Below are 21,038 nucleotides of genomic sequence, written 5' to 3'. Positions count from 1 at the left end.
GTTGACTCACTGGAAAAGACTTGATGCTGGGAGGGATTGGGGGCAGGAGGAGAAGGGGACGACAGAGGATGAGATGGCTGGATGGCATCACTGACTCGATGGACGTGAGTCTGAGTGAACTCCAGGAGTTGGTGATGGACAGGGAGGCCTGGCGTGCTGGGATTCATGGGGTCGCAAAGAATCGGACACAACTGAGCGACTGAACTGAACTGAACTGATATATGTGAAACGTTAATTAAAAAAAATATTTACCACTCACCTCCCAACATTTTTAAAACACCTCTGAAATGGGAGAACATTGAAGTAATTCTATTTCTTATTTTGGGTTTCAGAATGAGAGGGTCAATTAGATGTTTTTGATATTTGAACTGAAGGTATCTAGTACAAGACTACTATGGGATTTAAAAATTAACATCAGTTCCTCATGGGGATACATACAGCTAATTCTATTTTTAAAATGTTAGCATTTCCTAAATTTTTAGAGCTTTATAGACCTGATGACTTCTTGATTTTAATGCCTTAGCAGAGCACATCAACTGCATCGTTCATTTATTGGGTTAATAACAGGGTAGTGTGGTTTCCTAGGAAATATTCTAAAAATCACTGCTCAATATTTCTTTAACATTTATTCTTGCATCAGTCTAAAATGTTTTCTTTCATACTTTGATCAGAGACATGAAAATGTTATTCAAAATTCTTTTTACTTATGCAGCTATCAATGGTGGGGAATGAAAATATTTCATTAAAAATAGGAAAGCTGATGAAATCTGCCTCATATAATTTACTAGAACCTGTGGGGAATTGCATTTTGTACCCTAACTGTGTAAATAATCTTGAGAGGCTACAGTGCCCTTTTAATAAATTGACTCTTAAATTACTTTCCTCTATATGAAACACATCATTTTAAACACACTAAGGTTTCTTTTGTTAGCATGCACCAACCTAGACAAATTCGAATTAAGGCTGTAACTTTCTTTCAATTACTAGAGCACTAGGGAGACTAGTTAATAAGTGCTGGTCCAAAGATTAAAGTCTTTGCAGAGATTACCTGACTCATTTCTGAAGAGAGCCAAGTGCCTGACCTCATGAAAAACATTGTATTGAAGGCAGTGGGGTGTACTACTTGCTTAACACACACTAAAAAAAAATCTAGTTCTCTGTCCCTCTCTGTGACTGTGATCCATTAGAAATGAGGTCAGTGAACTAGAGAGTAAAATCTGGCTGGAGGTAAAACCTTGTAAATAGATAGTATATGGTTATGTGGAATTGGCCGTCATCTATACAGCTCAGGCCACTTTCTAGAAAGCTTTCCCTGATGTGCCCAAATTGAGTAGAGGTTCTCCTACAAGACATTGTATTTATCACAATATATTGTAATTCTCTATTTCTGTGTCTGTCTCTACCATATAAGCATTTAAAGTAAAAACTATTCTTATTTATCCAAAGACAAGACACATTATCATTGCCAATGCACAAACTTCTAATCTATGAGTAATCAAAATAATGTGTTTATATTAGCAACTGTTAGAAAAAATAATGAAGATAAATGTTCCCTTTCCAATATGCTCTTGCATGCAACTGGAGTCAGCTTTATGCTATCACTCAACATATTTTATTCAAATGCATTGAAAATATTTTTGGCAAAGAAGATCTTGATTACTTTCATCTTTCTAAAGGCTTCACCTTAACCCCAACATTGTCTCTTTGAGGGGACAGTTAGCTAAGGTTCACACATCACAGAGGAAAGAACACCTGTGTTGACAGTCATATAGTGATACTTGGTAATCTGTAACACAAGCTCCTGTACAGTCAAAGCCCAATCATCCAGGGCATTTAGGTCCGTCAACTGTGGTCACAAGGTCAAGGAGCCAATCTCCTTAGCCTAAGCTGTACTAAGTTCCTGAGTCTATAAAACAGCTCCTCAGGATGACTATCAAATTGAGTAGTGGAAGCAACTGTGGAAAATTCTTAAAGAGATGGGAATACCAGATCACCTCACCTGGTTCCTGAGAAATCTGTATGCAGGTCAAAAAGCAACAGTTAGAACTGGACATGGGACAACAGACTGGTTCCAAATTGGGAAAGAAGTACGTCAAGGCTGTTTATTGTCACCCTGCTTATTTAACTTCTATGCAGAGTACATCATGAGAAATGCTGGGCTGGATGACACAAGCTGGAATCAAGATTGCTGGGAGAAATATCAATAACCTCAGATATGCAGATGACACCACCCTTATGACAGAAAGCAAAGAAGAACTAAAGAGCCTCTTGATGAAAGTGGAAGAGGAGAGTGAAAAAGTTGGCTTAAAACTCAACATTCAGAAAACTAAGATTATGGCATCCAGTCCCATCACTTCATGCCAAATAGATGGGGAAACAATGGAAACAGTGAGAGACTTTATTTTTCTGGGCTCCAAAATCACTGCAGATGGTGATTGCAGCCATGAAATTAAAAGACACTTTCTACTTGGAAGAAAAATTATGACCAACCTAGACAGCATATTAAAAAGCAGAGACATTACTTTGCCAACAAAGGTCCGTCTAGTCAAAGCTATGGTTTTTCCAATAGTTATGCATGGATGTGTGTGCTGGACTATAAAGAAAGCTGAGTGCTGAAGAATTGATGCTTTTGAGCTGTGGTGTTGGAGAAGACTCTTGAGAGTCCCTTGGACTGCAAGGAGATCCAACTAGTCCATCATAAAGGAAATCAGTCCTGGGTGTTCATTGGAAGGACTGATGCTGACGCTGAAACTCCAATATTTTGGCCACCCGATGCGAAGAACTGAGTCACTGGAAAAGACCCTGATGCTGGGAAAGATTGAAGGCAGGAGGAGAAGGGTACAACAGAGGATGAGATGGTTGGATGGCATCACTGACTCAATGGACACAAGTTTGAATAACTCTGGGACTTGGTGATTGACAGGGAGGCCTGGCGTGCTGCAGTCCATGGGATTGCAAAGAGTCAGACATGACTGATCAAGGGAACTGAACTGAGTGGAAGCAAATAACTTCCTAGGGCCTCACCTGCATGGACTCACTATTTATCTAAAAGCAACATTAAAGTAGGAATCTCGAGTCAGTGCCACTTATCCAGTGCTTTACTTGAAGTGAGGATATACAACTATCCATTTCAGAGTTTTGTTGCTTTTTCATCAAAAAACATTATGCCCCATAACCAACACCCCACCGACTCAATGGACATGAGTTTGAGCAAACTCTAGGTGATGGTGAAGGACAGGGAAGCCTGGTGTGCTGCAGTCAATGGGGTAGCAAGAGTCGGACATGACTGAGTGAATGAACTGAACTGATAGTAATTTTTTGAGAGTCATTAATATGGAATTATTACTTGAATTAAGTCTTGCAATCCTGCACATTTTCTTTCTCATGACAATAATACTTCTTCAAATTTTCCAAAAGAACTATCATGAATGGGTCAGGAAGACATAGCAAAAGCATGTTCTCTCCATTACCCATGTGATTAATTATAATTACATTATAATAGAGCATAAAATGGAATATTTCCTTTTGTTAAAGAAGACAACTTATGAACAATATTTAATGACATGAGAAATGTTCGTGCATAAATAGGTTACAAAACAGCTTATAATATGGTATTTTGCATGATTTTATAATATACTATTTCTGTATACTCATATTTATGTAATATTTCTTGAAAGATTATTAACTGTGGTTGTCTTTTTGAGAATGGGGTTAAACAAGATTTATGTTTTCTTCCTTTTGAGCATATGTATTTTCTAAATTCATGACTTCCACAAATTTTAAATTTCTTAATAAACCCAATTTGAAACCCATAAAAAAGCTTGAGAATAATTTGAGAGCTGAGTGGAATTACTTACCCTAGTCCCAGCAGCTGACACACATCATCTGAGATCTGGGTTGTCCAGTTCTCGGCACAGGCTACATGCCATATGCTTTGGATCCTGAACTGCACCAAACCACTGCTGTCTGTCGTGCCATTGAAGAGACGCACTAAAAAGATGAGATCATACACAGGGTCACTGTGACCCAAGCCAGTAAGCACATGTTGGACTCTTAAGCCAAATATGTAATGTTCTTAACATTTAGAGATTGATAGTGTATGATTTTTCTTAAGAACATGCTGGAAGTCTTAAGTTGAAAACGATAAGTTTGGTAGTATGAATTTTGCTTTTTCATGTGTTTATAAAGATGGAACTGGCAGAGATACGTAAGTTCCTTGCATATCAGTACAGCACATAAACAGAAAATAAAGCTATTTTGAAGAGCTTATCTTATAAGCATAGTTACCAAAAGAAGGAAAACAAATTCAAGAACAACTTTAAACATTTTTTTTTCTTACTTCTCTCTCCGGAAGGTATTTTCTTTGACCTTATTTTTCTGCTGTTTGGTTTCTGTCATTCCCCCTTCAACTGACAACCATTTTGGACAGAGTGTTAAGGCCATTAGTGGTTAGGTGGGAGACTGGGCTAAGAGAGTTAGTTTATCAAACAGATAAAATATCATCCATCGTAGTTTTTCCCGCAAATGCCATACAATAATTCTGAAAGTGTTTGCTACTGTTCACCATTTTTTCTGATGATAAAAAGAATAAAGGCATTGCCTGTAGAATTAGACAGACTTCGGTTGAAAACATAGCCCTAAGCCTTACTAGATGTGTAATCTTTTGCGACTACTTAACTCCTCCAAGCCTCAGTTTTCAGTGAAACAGAGTTAATTCCAATGATGTTAAGATCATTTTACAGCACTCCGTTACAGCACATGCACATCATAAATAGCTTTTACTATTTTTTTTTTTTTGAAATTATAAAGTAGGACAGAGTAAAAGTAGTCATTATTCCTAACGTAACAGAGAGCTGGAGGAGGGCTGGACAGGAGACTCAAGGCAGGAGGAGAATTAGATACTGAAGAATCAAGAATGCAAGGAAAAGTCTAAGAAAGTCCGTTATAAATGAGCATGAGGGGCCTCTGTGTGTAGGCAAGGTACAAAGTATAAGAGTAAGAGTGGTGGCTAGACTGGCTGGCATGGGCTGTTGTCTTTCTGAGGTATTTTATGCTCTTTACTTGAAAATGCTTTGTCCTAGACCTAAAGCTGGGCTTCCCAGGTGGCCATAGTGGTAAAGAGTCTGCCTGCCAATGCAGGAGACCTAAGAGGTGCAAGTTCGATCCCTGGCTCAGGAAGATCACCTGGAGAAGCAAATGGCAACCCACTCCAGTATTCTCATCTCGGAAATCACATGGACACAGGAGCTTGGCAGGCTGCAGTCCATAGGGTCGCACAGAGTCATACACGACTGAAGCAACTTAACGCACACAGACTTAAAGGTATTAAATGTAGTCAACTTTAAACAGAAATAAGTTTGTGCGTTAGCATTTCTTATAACCAGAATTGTGGCAGAGGCACTAAAATCACCAGGAAATCATAACCCATAAGTACCAAGATATGTCCTAATAGATATAGTCATAATCTTCCTTTTGCATTTGTAGAATCCAAATGTAGAAATTAAGATGATCAAAGTTTTTCCTAAAAATAAAACGTACCACAGTGTGCTTCATCTGAGCCATCCTTACAGTGTGGAAAACCGTCACAGAGATTCACCAGCGGAATACACTCCCCATCCTTGCACTGAAAATTGTCTTCCTTGCAGGGTTCTATGCAGGGAAAAAATATGTATTGTATAGGATAGTGAAATGACAAATAGACCATTCTGGAGTACCCATCCCATTTTTGTCCCTTTAAACATCCATTCTTTGCCACAGTCCTTGGTTAACCTGACTTTGATATTGAATATGAGAAAACAATTCCTCCAAATGCTTTTGCAATAGTCCTGTCAAAGCTGGAGACATGGTTTAGTTAGAATATGAACAAAACCTTAATTGTCTCTGCAGCAGAGGTCAGGGCAGTTCCAAGCGATGTGTGAGAGATTTTGGACATACCATCCCACACAGTCTCTGTGAATCTTATAAATTCTTCCAACCCAATGAATGTGAATGTACAAGTAACAATCACTGGAATGTTCACAAGTATAGAGAGATCTCCTGGTTTTACCAGCTAAATGATACCTCTAACCCTTTCTTACATAGAAATGTGGAAGCTGTCTTTCGGTGGAATCAAAGTTGTACCAAGCTGGAAATAGTTTAATTAAAGCATGGTCAGGTGGGAAAAAGTCATCTAAAGAAATGGAAACTGCAATAGCAGTCATTTGAAAGGAAACAGGGAAAGCAGGGCTGGAATTATTGGGAATGTGCTTGGACATGAAAACACAGAAGGACAATGAAGAGGATCGGAATACATATATGGTACTTGCTTCCAGAATTTGAGTTGTGCAAAAGATGTCTACTTGATGTCGTCATTGTTGAAAGGGAGTGAGAACTATGCTTCCTGGAAATGTTTGTTTATTCTTATGGAGTCTTGCTCTTGGGGAACCCTCATCTCACTGGAAAAGAGGGGTTTGCTACCCTAGAGTTGTTTTCTGATTGTGGCTTGGGAGGAGTAGCTACATCCTGATATTAGAATCTCCACTGGGGCCATGTGGAATCTGGATTTTTTTGAGAAAGGAAATAGCAGTTGGGTATTAAAAGGCTTTTCTTGGGCTCCAAATAGTGACTGCAGCCATGAAATTAAAAGATGTTTGCTCCTTGGAAGAAAAGCTATGACAAACCTAAACAGTGTATTAAAAAGCAGAGACATTATTTTGTCGACAAATGTCTGTATAGTCAAAACTATGGTTTCTCCAGTAGTCATGTACAGATGAAAGGCTGGACCATAAAGAAGCCTGAGTGCAGAAGAACTGATGCTTTCAAACTGAGGTACTAGAGAAGACTCTTGAGAGTCTCTTGGACACAGCAAGGAGATCAAACCAGTCAATCCTAAAAGAAATCAACCCTGAATATTCATCGGAAGGACTGATCCTGAAGCTCAGGATTGAAGCTCCTCCAATACTTTGGACACTTGATGCGAAGAGCTAAGACATTGGAAAAGACCCCGATGCTTGGAAAGATTGAAGGCAGGTGGAGAAGGGGACGACAGAGGATGAGATGGTTGGAAGGTATCACTGACTCAATGGACATGAATTTGAACAAACTCTGGGAGACAGAGAAGGACAAGAAAGCCTGGTGTGCTGCTCCAAGGCATCACAAAGGATTGCACATGACTGAGTAACTGAGCAACAACAAAGATGGGTAAAAGCAAAGCTTTTTCTATAAATGCTCTCATTGAGTCCATTCATTAAATTGAATCTGTAATTTACTAGCTGTAATATCCATATGCCTTGTTTCTTCATTTTTATATGCCTTGGACTTGACAAAATGACTGGAACAAAGTAAGAATCAGTAGATATTTGTTAAATGTTAAGTGAATTAATTTGTATTAGGTAAGTGGATATGCCTCAAAAATCAGCATGCACATTAATCATAAACACAATACGAAGAAATCATTAAAAGTATGATTTCAAAAAATACATTTAAAAAGTAGACAGTTGATTGGCTGATGATAGCTATTGACTTGAAAAATAAAAATCAAATCTATGAATTATGAAGGTAAAATTTAATTGTTTGAATTTGGGGTGCAGGTTAAAACATAAGCTCTGGAGTCATGTGACTGATTTGACCTTCAATTTAAACATTTTCTTTTCTTTTATTTTTGACCTTGGACAAATAAATTAATCTTTTGAAGCTCAGTTTCTTTGATATAGTGGGATAAATACTGCTTATGTCTTAGGTATATCATGAGAATCATTTTTTAAAAAATTGAATGTATTTACTGTGCCAATATGAATACACTGAATGCAGAATAAATTTTATCCTTAACAGTAAAAGTAGCAATCCTTAGAGGTCATCCTTTTCATTGATACTTCTGTGTGCTGGTTGTGCTACTTTCTTCTCCAGATAATGCAAGAAGTCATACCTAATGCTTTCCTCCAGGAATCTCACAGCAATAATTGGAGGTATTTGTATCTGTTATTTTAAACTTTGATAAAGCCTATATTTTTTCAACCCAAATTTAAGTTACTTTAATAAAAAATACTTTAAGAAAGGCGTGATTGGGATAGTTGCTTCTACAAATGTTTATCCACCGAGTGTAGGTTACATATATCAAATATAATACTATTAGGAAGGTTCTTGTAAATGCAATTATCAATTTATTTCACGAACACATATTTCCAAACCAGATTAGTGAGACAATAAATGGGCAAAGACAGCTACTTATTCTATAGGCAAGCCTCAATGTTTTAACTGACTTTATATTTTAATCTTTCCAGTATTGAGTTTAGAAAGCAGAAGTACTTAAAACGAGGTATACGTGTGTTGAATTTAAGTCTATTTTAAATCTATATTTTAATATATATTATATTTATTTTAAAAGCTGACAGCTTAATTTTGTATCCATAATCAAATAACTTAATATACTTATAGAATATTAGTCACCACTAGTTATTTTTAAATTATCCCATTACTTTGTTTTCATAGATTTTTAAAGTCATTAGGTAAAAATGAGTTTTAAATGCCAATAATTTAATCATTGATAGTTTATTAATAATTTTACTCTTTTACTGGTATAGCCAGGCTATATTTAATTCAAAAAGCATGTATCCATTGAATTAAAATTTAAATAACTGAATAAAAACATGAATGAAAGCATGTGCAAATATCTGAAAATTGTAGTTCATTTTTCTGCTCTAGCCAAAGCTGTTAGTGTTATACCAAATGAACACAGAAAAATTACCCTATCTTCATAAGATGAGTCTGTTGGATTAAAAATAATGCTGAATGGGAAAAGATAATCTATTGCTGCTGAACTGAAAATAAATGACAAATTCTGAGAAATTTAAATAAATTGTTTCAAAATTTCCCTTTACATACATGAACTGGATTCTGATTCTTCGCAGCATGTAACAATTCGACTTCAAGAATTTAATCCAAAAGTTTAACTCTCTGGGGCCTCTGGAGTCCTATTTCTGATCATTTTATGCCCATAGTGAGAGAGACAAAAAGAAACATTGCTAAGAACTGAATTTCCCCATCTCCTTTTTATGAAGTCTCCAATAGCCCTGCCTCATTTAGTCAACATATGCCTGGTTTTAAATGGAACTGAACTGATCTCTAAGGCACATGCCACACAATCTGGGGAGGGCGCTGAACCCCTAAATGTAATCAGCTGCCACTTCCACAGTTGCCAGATAAGCACTATTGAGTTCCAAATTAAGACTCTGAGATTCAGAAAAGAGCAATGAGGGGACATTCAGAGGAGAGTGATCTTAATAAATCCTATTTCTTATACTCTAGTTTAATGTAAATAAAATGTGAAAACTAAGATAAAGAAAGAAGAAACAAAAAATATGTTGTACAATAGTTTTACATGTCACTTAAGTACTTTGGAAGGTGTACCTAAAATATCTTAGAAGATAAATGAAGCACATTCATGCTGCATATTTATGATATTCCTTTGCTCCTGTTTTCCTGAAATGACCAGCAAAGCAGGACACCAATATAAAGATGTGTGTGCCTAATCTCTCCTTCCATTACCAGTGTGATTATCTGCCACTGCCAATTCACTGTGTCTGTAATTGCTTTTCAGCCTTTTGGTGTAAAAAAACCCCTCTGGGAGAAGATTATGATGATAATGACTCAATCACTCCATTTTCTAGTCCCTAGCAGCATAAGTCTTCCCTGGCCAAGAGGAATTTTGAGACCACATTCTCAACATATTCAACACAGAGTGATGGTCATGGAAGACTCCATTTTAGTTTCAATCCAGGAAATTTTCTCTAAATGATTTATTGCCTAAATAACATTATCATAGTAACTGAAATCTTTTGAAAGGGCAAACAAATAAAAACAATACCTAGGCCATAAATCTATCTATTTTGTGTTGTAAGCCATAGATTATGTTCTTTTGGCTTTTATCTTGACTAGAAATTGCGTGTAATATTTTTCAAAGTCGTAATGTATTTACTTTATTAGAAGACTTGAATAAAGCCAGCAACTGTAATATTTTTGATGAAAGAGGTGTTGCTGCCTTCCTTTCCCCAACCTATTCTCTTTATAATTCTTTCCTCCCTTTTTCCTTTACAATTTAAAATATGGCTTAAAGACCTACTATTTCTCTAAAATTTTGTTTCAAGATGTTTTTATTTTTGCTGATGGTAGATGGTCAATAATTACTTTTTTGGATACATTCACTCCCTTATTGGTTACAGCTATTAGGTTTTCTTAATCTCATTAGTTCAATTGGTTTTACAATTCATCTTCATTACTTTAAAAATATAGTAATTTTCAGTCAGATACAGAAAGACCAGCATCATATGACATTACTTATATGTGGACTCTAAAATAATGATACATATTTTATCCTTTCTGGTGCAATGGTAAGATGGTAAATGGGATTGGTTCCTTAATTTCTCTTTCTGATCTTTTGTTGTTAATTTATAAGAATGCAAAAGATTTCTATGTATTAATTGTGTATCTTGGAACTTTATCAAATTCATTGGTGAGCTCTATTATTTTCTGGTAGTATCTTTATTATTTTCTATGTAACTGACCCAATACTATAAAGCAACTATACTCTAACAAAAAGTTTAAAAAAATTAAAAAGAATACAAATGAACTTATTTACAGAAAGAAATAGAAAAAAACAGAAAGAGACTCACAGACATAGAAATTAAACTTACTGCTATCAAAGGGGAAAGTGAGGTAGAGAGAGGGATAAATTAGGAGGTTAGGATTAACACGAACACTACTATATATGAAATAGAAAATCAACAAGGACCTATAGAATAGGAGACTGTGCTCAATATTTTGTAATAACCTATAAGAGAAAAGAATCTGAAAAGGAATATATATAATATATATAACATATAAATGAATCACTGTACTGATATATGTGAAAATAACACAATATTGTAAATCAACTATACTTCAATAAAAAAAGAAAATAGAACTGAAATTAATTTTAATTTGGTGAATAGACATGAGACAATATTAAACAGCTAATAACTCAATTTGCGGTTAATATAATATGCCACAAGTTTTTAATTTGTGTTTTATACTCACTGGAAATAAACATTGAAAAATGAATTTTATTGTAATAACAAATAAATATAATTAGAATAAATTTAAAAACATATAAAGTGAAGGTGAAGTTGCTCAGTCATGTCCGACTCTTTGCAACCCCATGGACTGTAGCCTATCAGGCTCCTCCCTCCATGGGATTCTCCAGGCAAGAGTACTGGAGTGGGGTGCCATTTACAATACTCCTCAAAAGTTCCTTCTGTGACATCTCTGGAAAAAAGTTGGGAAGCCCACCTCTCCAAGAGAGTAACTATTAGGTATTTTCTTGTTCTATTTTAAAATAGAGAACCAAGCACATAATTGTATTTCATTAAAATACAATGATACTGATGTCACACATTTTCTTTATTGCAGAAGTTTCTCCTTGAAAATTTAGAAATATCATGCCACTGTTTTAAAATATACATCATGAAATGACTAAAATATAAAGCTGAACTGGTTTTTAACATCTTTAAAAACTGATTCTGCTTATTCTCCTTTAAAATTTAATGAAAACTTTACTTTAAAATTTAAAATATGAAATGTTCTAACACTGATTTCTACTTATAAATTTTTATAATAAGCAATCATATTTCATGATTTTTCAGACACTTTAATCAGATCTAGACATTATATTGTTTTTTTCCTATTATAACTTTCAGTGTTAGTTTTAATTGGCTCTTCCTTTGGGAATGACTATTACTTTCAATTTGTGTGTTGGTGTTTTTCCTGTATGCACATCAGAGACTTCCATATATTTCCATCTCTTTACCTATCATTTTTGACTCTTGATCACGCTTTTTGTGCAGCGTTTTTGTGAGAATGTGGTATTTTGGTGTCAGAGTTTTTGAATAGGTATACGATTGACCAAAAATCTGTGCAGTTCACTTCACACCATTACCAAAAACCTCTGATGGAGTCAGAAATAATAATTTGGTGGTGGTAGAGTTTCAACAAGAAATTCCTCTTCTCAAAGAAGAGAATAGGTCATAGAGATAGAAAAGTGACTTAATCCAAAACAGGTGGTCTCAAAATTACCTTGATTACTACTTTCCAACGCAGTGATTTAATTAGTTAGCTTCTGATTTTGTATATATTTTATCTATCTACATCACTCTCTCTATATATCTTACACATTATATTTACACAAACATATGACATCTATTTAGAGAAGGCAATGGCACCCCACTCCAGTACTCTTGCCTGGACAATCCCGTGGACGGAGGAGCCTGGTAGGCTGCAGTCCATGGGGTCGCTAAGAGTTGGACACAACTGAGCGACTTCACTTTCACTTTTCACTCTCATGCATTGGAGAAGGAAATGGCAACCCACTCCAGTGTTCTTGCCTGGAGAATCCCAGGGATGGGGGAGCCTGGTGGGCTGCCGTCTATGGGGTCGCACAGAGTCGGACATGACTGAAGTGACTTAGCAGCAGCTGCAGCATGACATCTATTTATATTTTCATATCAATATATTTTCTTTTTTGCTATTTTGAAAGATAATTATAAATATAATTTAAAATAAATAATTTTCTTTATAAATTAAAATAATTGTAAATCATATTACTTTCTATATGCTTCTCATTTTTCATGTACTCTTTTTTAAGGTAAATTCTAATTTTCAGTTGCTCTGAAGTCTTTATTCCTTTTCTTTGGTGCTGTATATTCTTTCATAGGCCTTAATGTTTTTGTTTGTTTACTTCCCTAATTAATGTTTTGTTTATTTACTTCACTAGTGGATTGTTTGGTTGATTCATGTCAATGTTGCTTATAAATCCTAAGTAGGTGTATCTAATACCAATCACTTACTCCCATCTGAGTAGTTTGGACAGTAATAATTGTTATGACTTATATTCAGGGCCAGAGGATAGATAAGCTACAGGTCATTTTTCACATTTGCAGTAATGTTCAAAGCACACAACTTTCTGGGATGAGGTCTAGGTTGTGAGTGGAGGAACAGATATTTGTACAGATGACTCTAGTATTAGAGAATAGGCCAGACGATGATCAATAGTACAATCCTACCTCTTTTCTAGACATCCTAATTAAAGACATACTGATCACAATTTCCTATGGAAGGGAAATGTAGACGTAGGAAGCCATGTGTATTCTGTTTTCCTGACATATTTCCACCCAGAGAACCACTAAGTGGTGGGGCAGAGGTATTTTAAAAAATCATAGTTCAGGAGGAGCAGCAAGCCATAAAAATTCTCTTTAAACCACTGAAGGCAGAGTTAAATCTCACATATATGAATGAAAATATCTGTATCTGTCAGTTCAGTTGCTCAGTCGTGTCCGACTCTTTGTGACCCCATGAATTGCAGCACGCCAGGCCTCCCTGTCCATCACCAACCCCAGGAGTTCACTCAGACTCACATCCATTGAGTCTGTGATGCCATCCAGCCATCTCATCCTCTGTCGTCCCCTTCTCCTCCTGCCCCCAATCCCTCCCAGCATCAGAGTCTTTTCCAAAGAGTCAACTCTTTGCATGAGGTGGCCAAAGGACTGGAGTTTCAGCTTTAGCATCATTCCTTCCAAAGAAATCCCAGGGCTGATCTCCTTCAGAATGGGCTGGTTGGATCTCCTTGAAGTCCAAGGGATTCTCAAGAGTCTTCTCCAACACCACAGTTCAAAAGCATCAATTCTTCAGTGCTCAGCTTTCTTCACAGTCCAACTCTCACATCCATACATGACCAGAGGAAAAACCATAGCCTTGACTAGACAGAGCTTTGTTGGCAAAGTAATGTCTCTGCTTTTCAATATGCCATCTAGGTTGATCATAACTTTCCTTCTGTATCTGTGTCTACAACTATATCTACATCTCTCCATGATGAGCAGGCAGGTCATGATTTTGATTTCTGCTGATTATGTTATGGATGTAATAAAAAATATAGGGTAAGAAGGTTGTGAAAAGTGTGAAATGTAAGTGTTTGCTGCTCAGTCCTGTCCAACTCTAGGAGATGCCATGGACTGTAGCCTGCCAGGCTCCTCTGTCCATGGGATTCTCCAGACAAGAATAATGGAGTGGATTGCCATTCCCTTTTCCAGGGTATCTTCCCCACCCAGGGATCGAACCTGGGTCTCCTGCGTTGAAGGCAGACTCTACCATCTGAGCCACCAAAAAGGTTGTGCATTCCAGCAAATATCAGCATCAAATTCCTTCTGCCTTCATGGCCGTGCCTTTTCACACTGTCTGTCTCCAAGAAGTTGATGTTAATTTTTTAACTGGATGTTGTTGGCATTCAAACAGCTCATTTGCTTGTTTTCCTGCTGTTCTCTGAAAACGTTCTTGGCAAAAGGAATGTGATGGACAATCCTCCTTCCTCACAGTGCCAAGAAGCCCCCCTTTACAGTTTAAAATGGCCCTTTTCAGATACAAGATGCACAACTCTTTAAATAGCAGCGAATAGGTCTGTTGAAAAACCCCTGTGGATTCCTGCTTTAAGCAAAGTCAGCTAGTGGTTAATCAGGTGTAAAGGAAGGAAGAAATTCTCCTTTAAGATGAGGAAAAATGAACGAATGTACTAGAATGCAAACATTGAAATTAAGTTCTGGCTGTTTCTATTGTTTGGCTCCAAAACTTATAAGGCAGCATGTAATCCCACACCTACTTACCTGGAATCCCCAAGCCATAGCCAGTAGTGAAATTTGCTTTAAATCCCTGTTTTGCCAGCATATTATCAGTGATAAAAAGCACAGTCATTCGGTTGGTGGTTGAGAACACATCGTTTACTGGACCAGGGCCTGTGTACACAGCTGCTCCCAAAGAAAATGGGATAATCAGTGAGATAATCATCTGACTCTAGAAGGAAATGTACCCTTTTCCTGAATTCTGTCTCCCAGACATATGCAACACGCAGCGTGGCTTGCTCAAGAAGCACCCACACATAGAACGTGTACATTCTCTTATATTCTAGACACTGCTTCTAAGAAAGCCAACTTCTTTGTTGATCTTTTCCAGTATTACTTAAGGTTTCTGCAGCTCTAGAATTGTAATGATGAAATTACTCATAATATTGTCTAACTTAGCACCAGTACTATTCAAAGCTCATGCTACCCCAGAAAATTATTTACCTGCTTTTAAAGACCTTTATAAAATAATGGAGATTATAATTTTTTACAATTTTTGTCTCAATAAATTTAGTCTGAATTTTTATCTTAATAAATCAATTGCCTTTTTAATACATTTTTGTTTAAATTCATTTGATATTTTTTTATAAATTGAATCACTAACCTTATCTGAAAGATATATTAGAGACGGATAACGTAGACCTAAATGGTGGTATTCAATTTTTCCCCCTCTAATCCCTAGGGCTACTGGCCTTCATAAACAATACAATCCTCTTGGTAACCTTTCCCTTCTCCAGGGGATCGTCCCAACCCAGGGATCAAACCCAGGTCTCCTACATTGCAGGCAGATTATTTACCAGCTGAGCCAGAAAGGTAGCCCTGTTAAAAAGTACTGGCTTCAGTTACTTTAAAAATACATTCATTGTGTTAAATGTTTTATATATTGGAATACTTGAAAGTGATTCTGTATCATAAGAGCTTCTTGCTGATAAATTTGAAAACAATGATTATGAGATCCTTTTGGAATTCTCATTTACTTTTCAATGATTGATGGAAATACTAAGAGGTGAAATGATAAAAACTGATCATGAGAACAGAAATTTTTATTATAAAGACAACGTAAAGTGAAAATGGAAAAACTACTCAAAATGCATTTATAACTGTTCTGAAAATCAAACTTGAAGTTCCTCAGTTCTTGCTGGTACAAGGCACCGTAGTCCACCAAGACTTTCATTGTTACTGGTTTTGTGTGTGGCTCTCGTCTCCCAGGAGGCTTTTGAGAGTCAGACACGACTGAGCACATGCACAAAGCACAGTTAGATAAAACACTTCTGAAAAGTGTGCTGTTTTTTCGTTCCAGTTGATGTTTCATGTATTTTCATAGTTTAAAGCATGACTTATCAAGGGACACTTCTTTCTTAAAAGCTGGTAGTTGTTTAATAAGATATTAGCCATTCTATTTCATAGAACTTTATTATATTAAAAGGCATTTATGATGTAGGTATAATAACTTCTGGAATAGTACACTTTTCCTCCATGTCTATTAAAAATTAGTGATCAATAAATGATTGGGAAGAATCAATTTGATCAATTTTTGATTCATTCTCAGATATTTATATAGAAGCAGCTAGTACTAGAGACACAAAGTAATAGTGAAACACAAAGTAAATATCATTTAAAAATTTTGCAAAGTAAACATAATTGATCCTTCAGTTTGAAATGAAATAAAATGTATTATAATAGTTATCCTTGGACATACAATGTATACATAATGCATAGAATAGAAAACTGCATAATGGATGTTCTTGGCTTTTAGTCTCTAAAGTATAATGCTTAGTGTTCTTGCCTGGAGAATCCCAGGGACGGGCGAGCCTGGTGGGCTGCCGTCTATGGGGTCACAGAGTCGGACAAGACTGAAGTGACTTAGCAGCAGCAGCAGCAGCAGCAGTATCTCTAGGACCTGCTAACTCAAAACTGTGAATCTTGATTTTCCAAGAATTCTAAAGAATATTTTTCCATCATCATTGTGAACGCTCCCCATATTGGAAATGCCACAATTTGATGTGTTATTCTACTGTTGTGTTTTCACTTAGCTCTTTGTAAAAAAGTAACTACATGTATTGAGAAATTCTCTCTCCATGGGCTTCCCTGGTAGCTCAACTGGTAAAGAAGCCACCTGCAATACGGGAGACCTGGGTTCGATCTCTGGGTTGGGAAGACCCCCTGGAGAAGGGAGCAGCTGCCCACTCCAGCATTCTTGCCTGGAGAATCCCGTGAACAGAGGAGCCTAGCAGGCTGCAGTCCATGGGGTGGCAAAGAGTCGGACACGACTGAACGACTTTCACTTTCATTTTCTCTTTCCATCAGTCTGTCTTGAGCCATACAACTTTCACAATAAACTGGAGACTTACCTAAGAACAAGGAATCATCTCCTTCACCATCTCTGATTTCAACTACATCTGCAATATTTTCCAGGTCAAATTCTTGAAAGTGGAGCTGAATATTTTTTCCCTTTTGTGCATTTAAATTCCAAATACCTTAAAAGTAATAAATAATAAAGTTAGTTTAAACATACTTCTTTTGATTTCTCTTAACTTCAATCTTCTGAGACTTTCAAATCACTTTCAAAAATCTTTCCTTCATTTTATAAAACCTAATATTCCAAACTATTTGTCTGTGTGAAGAAATATTTCATCTATTCTAGAATACTTACAGTAAAATTTCAACTAAATTTGAGATCATTTATTCTAATTGAATTTATTTTATTCATATAAATGAAATACTTTCATCAAAGCGTGCAAATAGCCTTTTACTCCTACAACCTAAAATATATGAACGTCAAAAGATATGAATATTCTACTTCTATTTATTTTATTTCCAAGATTAAATGTAGAGGAAATGAGGTAATTAAAATGTAATTTGTAGGGCAACTAAGCTTTAGTATTTCTTTAAGTAATTGTTGCCATTATTTATATATGTCATATGATGGCAGTTCCTTTTGAAACAAAACAAAAAAATATTTATAGCCTTTTAGTATCAGGGAATGGCAACCCACTCCAGTGTTCTTGCCTGGAGAATCCCAGGGACGGGGGAGCCTGGTGGGCTGCCGTCTATGGGGTCGCACAGAATCGGACACGACTGAAGCGACTTAGCAGCAGCAGCAGCAGCAGCAGTATCAGGAATCCCTGGTGGCACAGCGGTAAAGAAACTGCCTGTCAAAGCAGGAGATGTGGGTTCAATTCCAGAGTTGGGAGAACCCCCTGGAGAATGGAATTGCCACCCACTCCAATATTCTTGCCTGGGAAATCCCATGGACAGAGGAGCCTGGGCAACTATAGTCCATGGGGTCCAAAAAGAATTGGACATGACTTAGTGACTAAGTCAGCAGTGGCCACAGGACTGGAAAAGGTCAGTTTTCATTCCAATCCCAAAGAAAGGCAATGCCAAAGAATACTCAAACTACCACACAATTGCACTCATCTCACATGCTAGTAAAGTGATGCTTAAAATTCTCGAAGCCAGGCTTCAGCAATACATGAACCATGAACTTCCAGATGTTCAAGCTGGTTTTAGAAAAGGCAGAGGAACCAGAGATCAAATTGCCAATATCCGCTGGATTATCAAAAAAGCAAGAGTTCCAGAACAACATCTATTTCTGCTTTATTGACTATGCCAAAGCCTTGACTGTGTGGATCACAATAAACTGTGGAAAATTATGAAAGAGATGGGAATACCAGACCACCTGACTTGCTTCTTGAAAACCTGTATGCAGGTCAGGAAGCAACAGTTAGAACTGGACATGGAACAACAGTCTGGCTCCAAATAGGAAAAGGAGTATGTCAAGGCTGTATATTGTCACCCTGCTTATTTAACTTATATGCAGAGTACATCATGAGAAGCGCTGGGCTGAAAGAAGCACAAGCTGGAATGAAGGTTGCTGGGAGAAATATCAATAACCTCAGATATGCAGATGACACCACCCTTATGGCAGAAAGTGAAGAAGAACTAAAGAGCCTCTTGATAAAAGTGAAAAAGGAGAGTGAAAAAGTTAGTTTAAAGCTCAGTATTCAGAAAACTAAGATCATGGCATCCGGTCCCATCACTTCATGCAAATAGATGGGGAAACAGTGGAAACAGTGGCTGACTTTATTTTTTTGGGGCTCTGAAATCACTGCAGATGGTGATTGCAGCCATGAAATTAAAAGATGCTTACTCATTGGAAGGAAAGTTATGACCAACCTAGATAGCATATTAAAAAACAGAGACATTACTTTGTCAACAAAGGTCCATCTAGTCAAGGCTATGGTTTTTCCAGTAGTCATGTATGGACGTGAGAGTTGGACTATGAAGAAAGCTGAGCGCTGAAGAATTGATGCTTTTGAACTGTGGTGTTGGAGAAGACTCTTGAGAGTCCCTTGGACTGCAAGGAGATCCAACCAATCCATCCTAAAGGAGGGCAGTCCTGGGTGTTCATTGGAAGGACTGATGTTGAAGCTGAAACTCCAATACTTTGGCCTCCTGATGTGGACAGGCGACTCATTTGAAAAGTCCCTGATGCTGGGAAAGATTGAGGGCAGGAGCAGAAGGGGACGACAGAGGATAAGATGGTTGGATGGCATCACCGACTCAATGGACATGTGTTTAGGTGGACTCTGGGAGTTGGTGATGGACAGGGAGGCCTGATGTGCTGCAGTTCATGGGGTCTCAAAGAGTTGGACATGACTGAGCGACTGAACTGAACTGAACTAGTGACTAAACCACCACCACCTTGTTTTTTATTGATTCCTTAAATGATTTATTCTTTAGATTTTGCTCCCGAACATTTCTTCATTCTACATGAATTTCTCATTCACTCTTAAGGAAGTCACTTCACTGACATAGTAATGGACCTCTAAGTTATCTTCTACATTTTCTTGAGAAGTAGATCCAGTTATCCAATATTTACTGTGTATAAATGTAAGTATCTCCAACTCAACAAGTAATAAAGGGAACACAGCAATCTCTTTTGCCAACTCATTCCTCTTTGCATTCTTCCTATTTCAGTGAATAGTACCACTAATCAGCCACTCACAGTTTTCTACACCAGAAGCTTCCTCGTCTTCCTTGACCTCTCTCCTCCCATATACAATCAATTACCAAGGGTGCCAATACTAGCTCCTACATCCCTGGGATCCCATTGCCTTCTCAGTCTCCAATGCCACTATCCGAATTCAAGTCACTGTTATTTTTCATCTCCTAATGAGTGAGGCTAATTGCTCCCTTACAACCAATCTCTGATCCTGCAATAGAATTTGTTGTTGCTTGGTCACCATGTAGTGTCCAACTCTATGCAACCCCATGGACTGCAATACAAAAGGATGGATCCATCTAACATGCAAACTTGATTTTACCACTATTTTCCTGTAAGCCAGTGAAAGTCTCCTCAGTGCTCTCAGAATAAAATTCAAACTGCTTAACATGGTGTGAGATAACTTCACATTTCATTTTCATTTGTTATCATTACTTAATTTTGCTTGAAGATTCAAGAAAAAATCAAGGTCTTCTACTTTTGAACTTTTGTATGTTAAATACTTCTTATGTTCCTGCACAGCCTCCTGTCTTTGCCCTTATTATAAACAGGGCCTTAGGCATTGTGTTATGTCTGACAAGTTATCTGAATCCTTATCTAGACTGAATTGTTTGTTTCTTCTTTACTTACTTCAGTACCTAACAAATAAAGCACTCAAAAAAGATTTCATGAATAAGTTAATAAATTTAATAAATGTCTCCAAATTGTTCTTTCAATGTTCCACTTATTTTTGGATTCTTTTACATCGTTACTTTGTACAATTGATAATGTACAAATCATATTTTTACATTATTACTTTGTACAAATGTTTCAAAGATAGTTTCTATGCTAAGTAGAGATGATAATCTCTGGTTCCCCATACAAGTCAAATTAGATTAATGGCTGTTTATTTTTTTTAATCAGATATCTCCCTAATAATAGTGACTCTATTATCCTTTCAGAATGATATGATCTCTGGATCATTTGAAGGAAGAGACACTGACATTTTCAAATAACACATTTTTCACTGTCATTGGGGTATTTTTTTCACTGGTAGAATTTTCCATTTAGGTTGGTGGTGCTATCAGAAGCCATGGAAGGCAGGGGAAGAACATGTCTGTTTCTCAAAATACTAGTGTGGAATCTTTGGAGGGATGGGCCATGGAATTTTCATCTTTAACACAAACAATCTCTGTGTAGTTCTAATGAGCATCTCTATTTAGGACTAATGATCTAGATATAAGCTTTATCTGGTTTTATCATACAAGTCTCTTCTTTCTAGACTTAGAATTTTTTAGTATCCTTCATACTAGATCATCCTTTATGTTGGGACATATTGGGACTGCTTCCCTGGTGGCTCAGGTGTTAAAGAATCT

General features: G+C 36.8%; 1 protein-coding gene across 2 annotated transcripts in view; it reads right to left on the bottom strand.

Annotated features, from left to right (window-relative positions):
• The window catches only part of TMPRSS15 (transmembrane serine protease 15), a 142,393-nt gene that overhangs the window by 45,044 nt on the left and 76,311 nt on the right, over positions 1 to 21,038 (bottom strand). For both annotated transcript variants that reach the window (XM_019961132.2, XM_019961208.2), the window contains 4 exons: positions 17,027 to 17,152; positions 14,661 to 14,801; positions 5,539 to 5,649; positions 3,858 to 3,990 (listed from right to left, as the gene is read on the bottom strand). In XM_019961132.2, coding sequence (XP_019816691.2) covers positions 3,858 to 3,990; positions 5,539 to 5,649; positions 14,661 to 14,801; positions 17,027 to 17,152 — 511 coding nt within the window. The remainder of the gene's footprint in view (positions 1 to 3,857; positions 3,991 to 5,538; positions 5,650 to 14,660; positions 14,802 to 17,026; positions 17,153 to 21,038) is intronic.

This window comes from Bos indicus, chromosome 1 (assembly GCF_029378745.1).
Source record: "Bos indicus isolate NIAB-ARS_2022 breed Sahiwal x Tharparkar chromosome 1, NIAB-ARS_B.indTharparkar_mat_pri_1.0, whole genome shotgun sequence".
Lineage (NCBI taxonomy): Eukaryota > Metazoa > Chordata > Mammalia > Artiodactyla > Bovidae > Bos > Bos indicus.
Note: the sequence above shows the minus strand (reverse complement) of the source record. Positions and strands in the feature narration are given on the sequence as shown.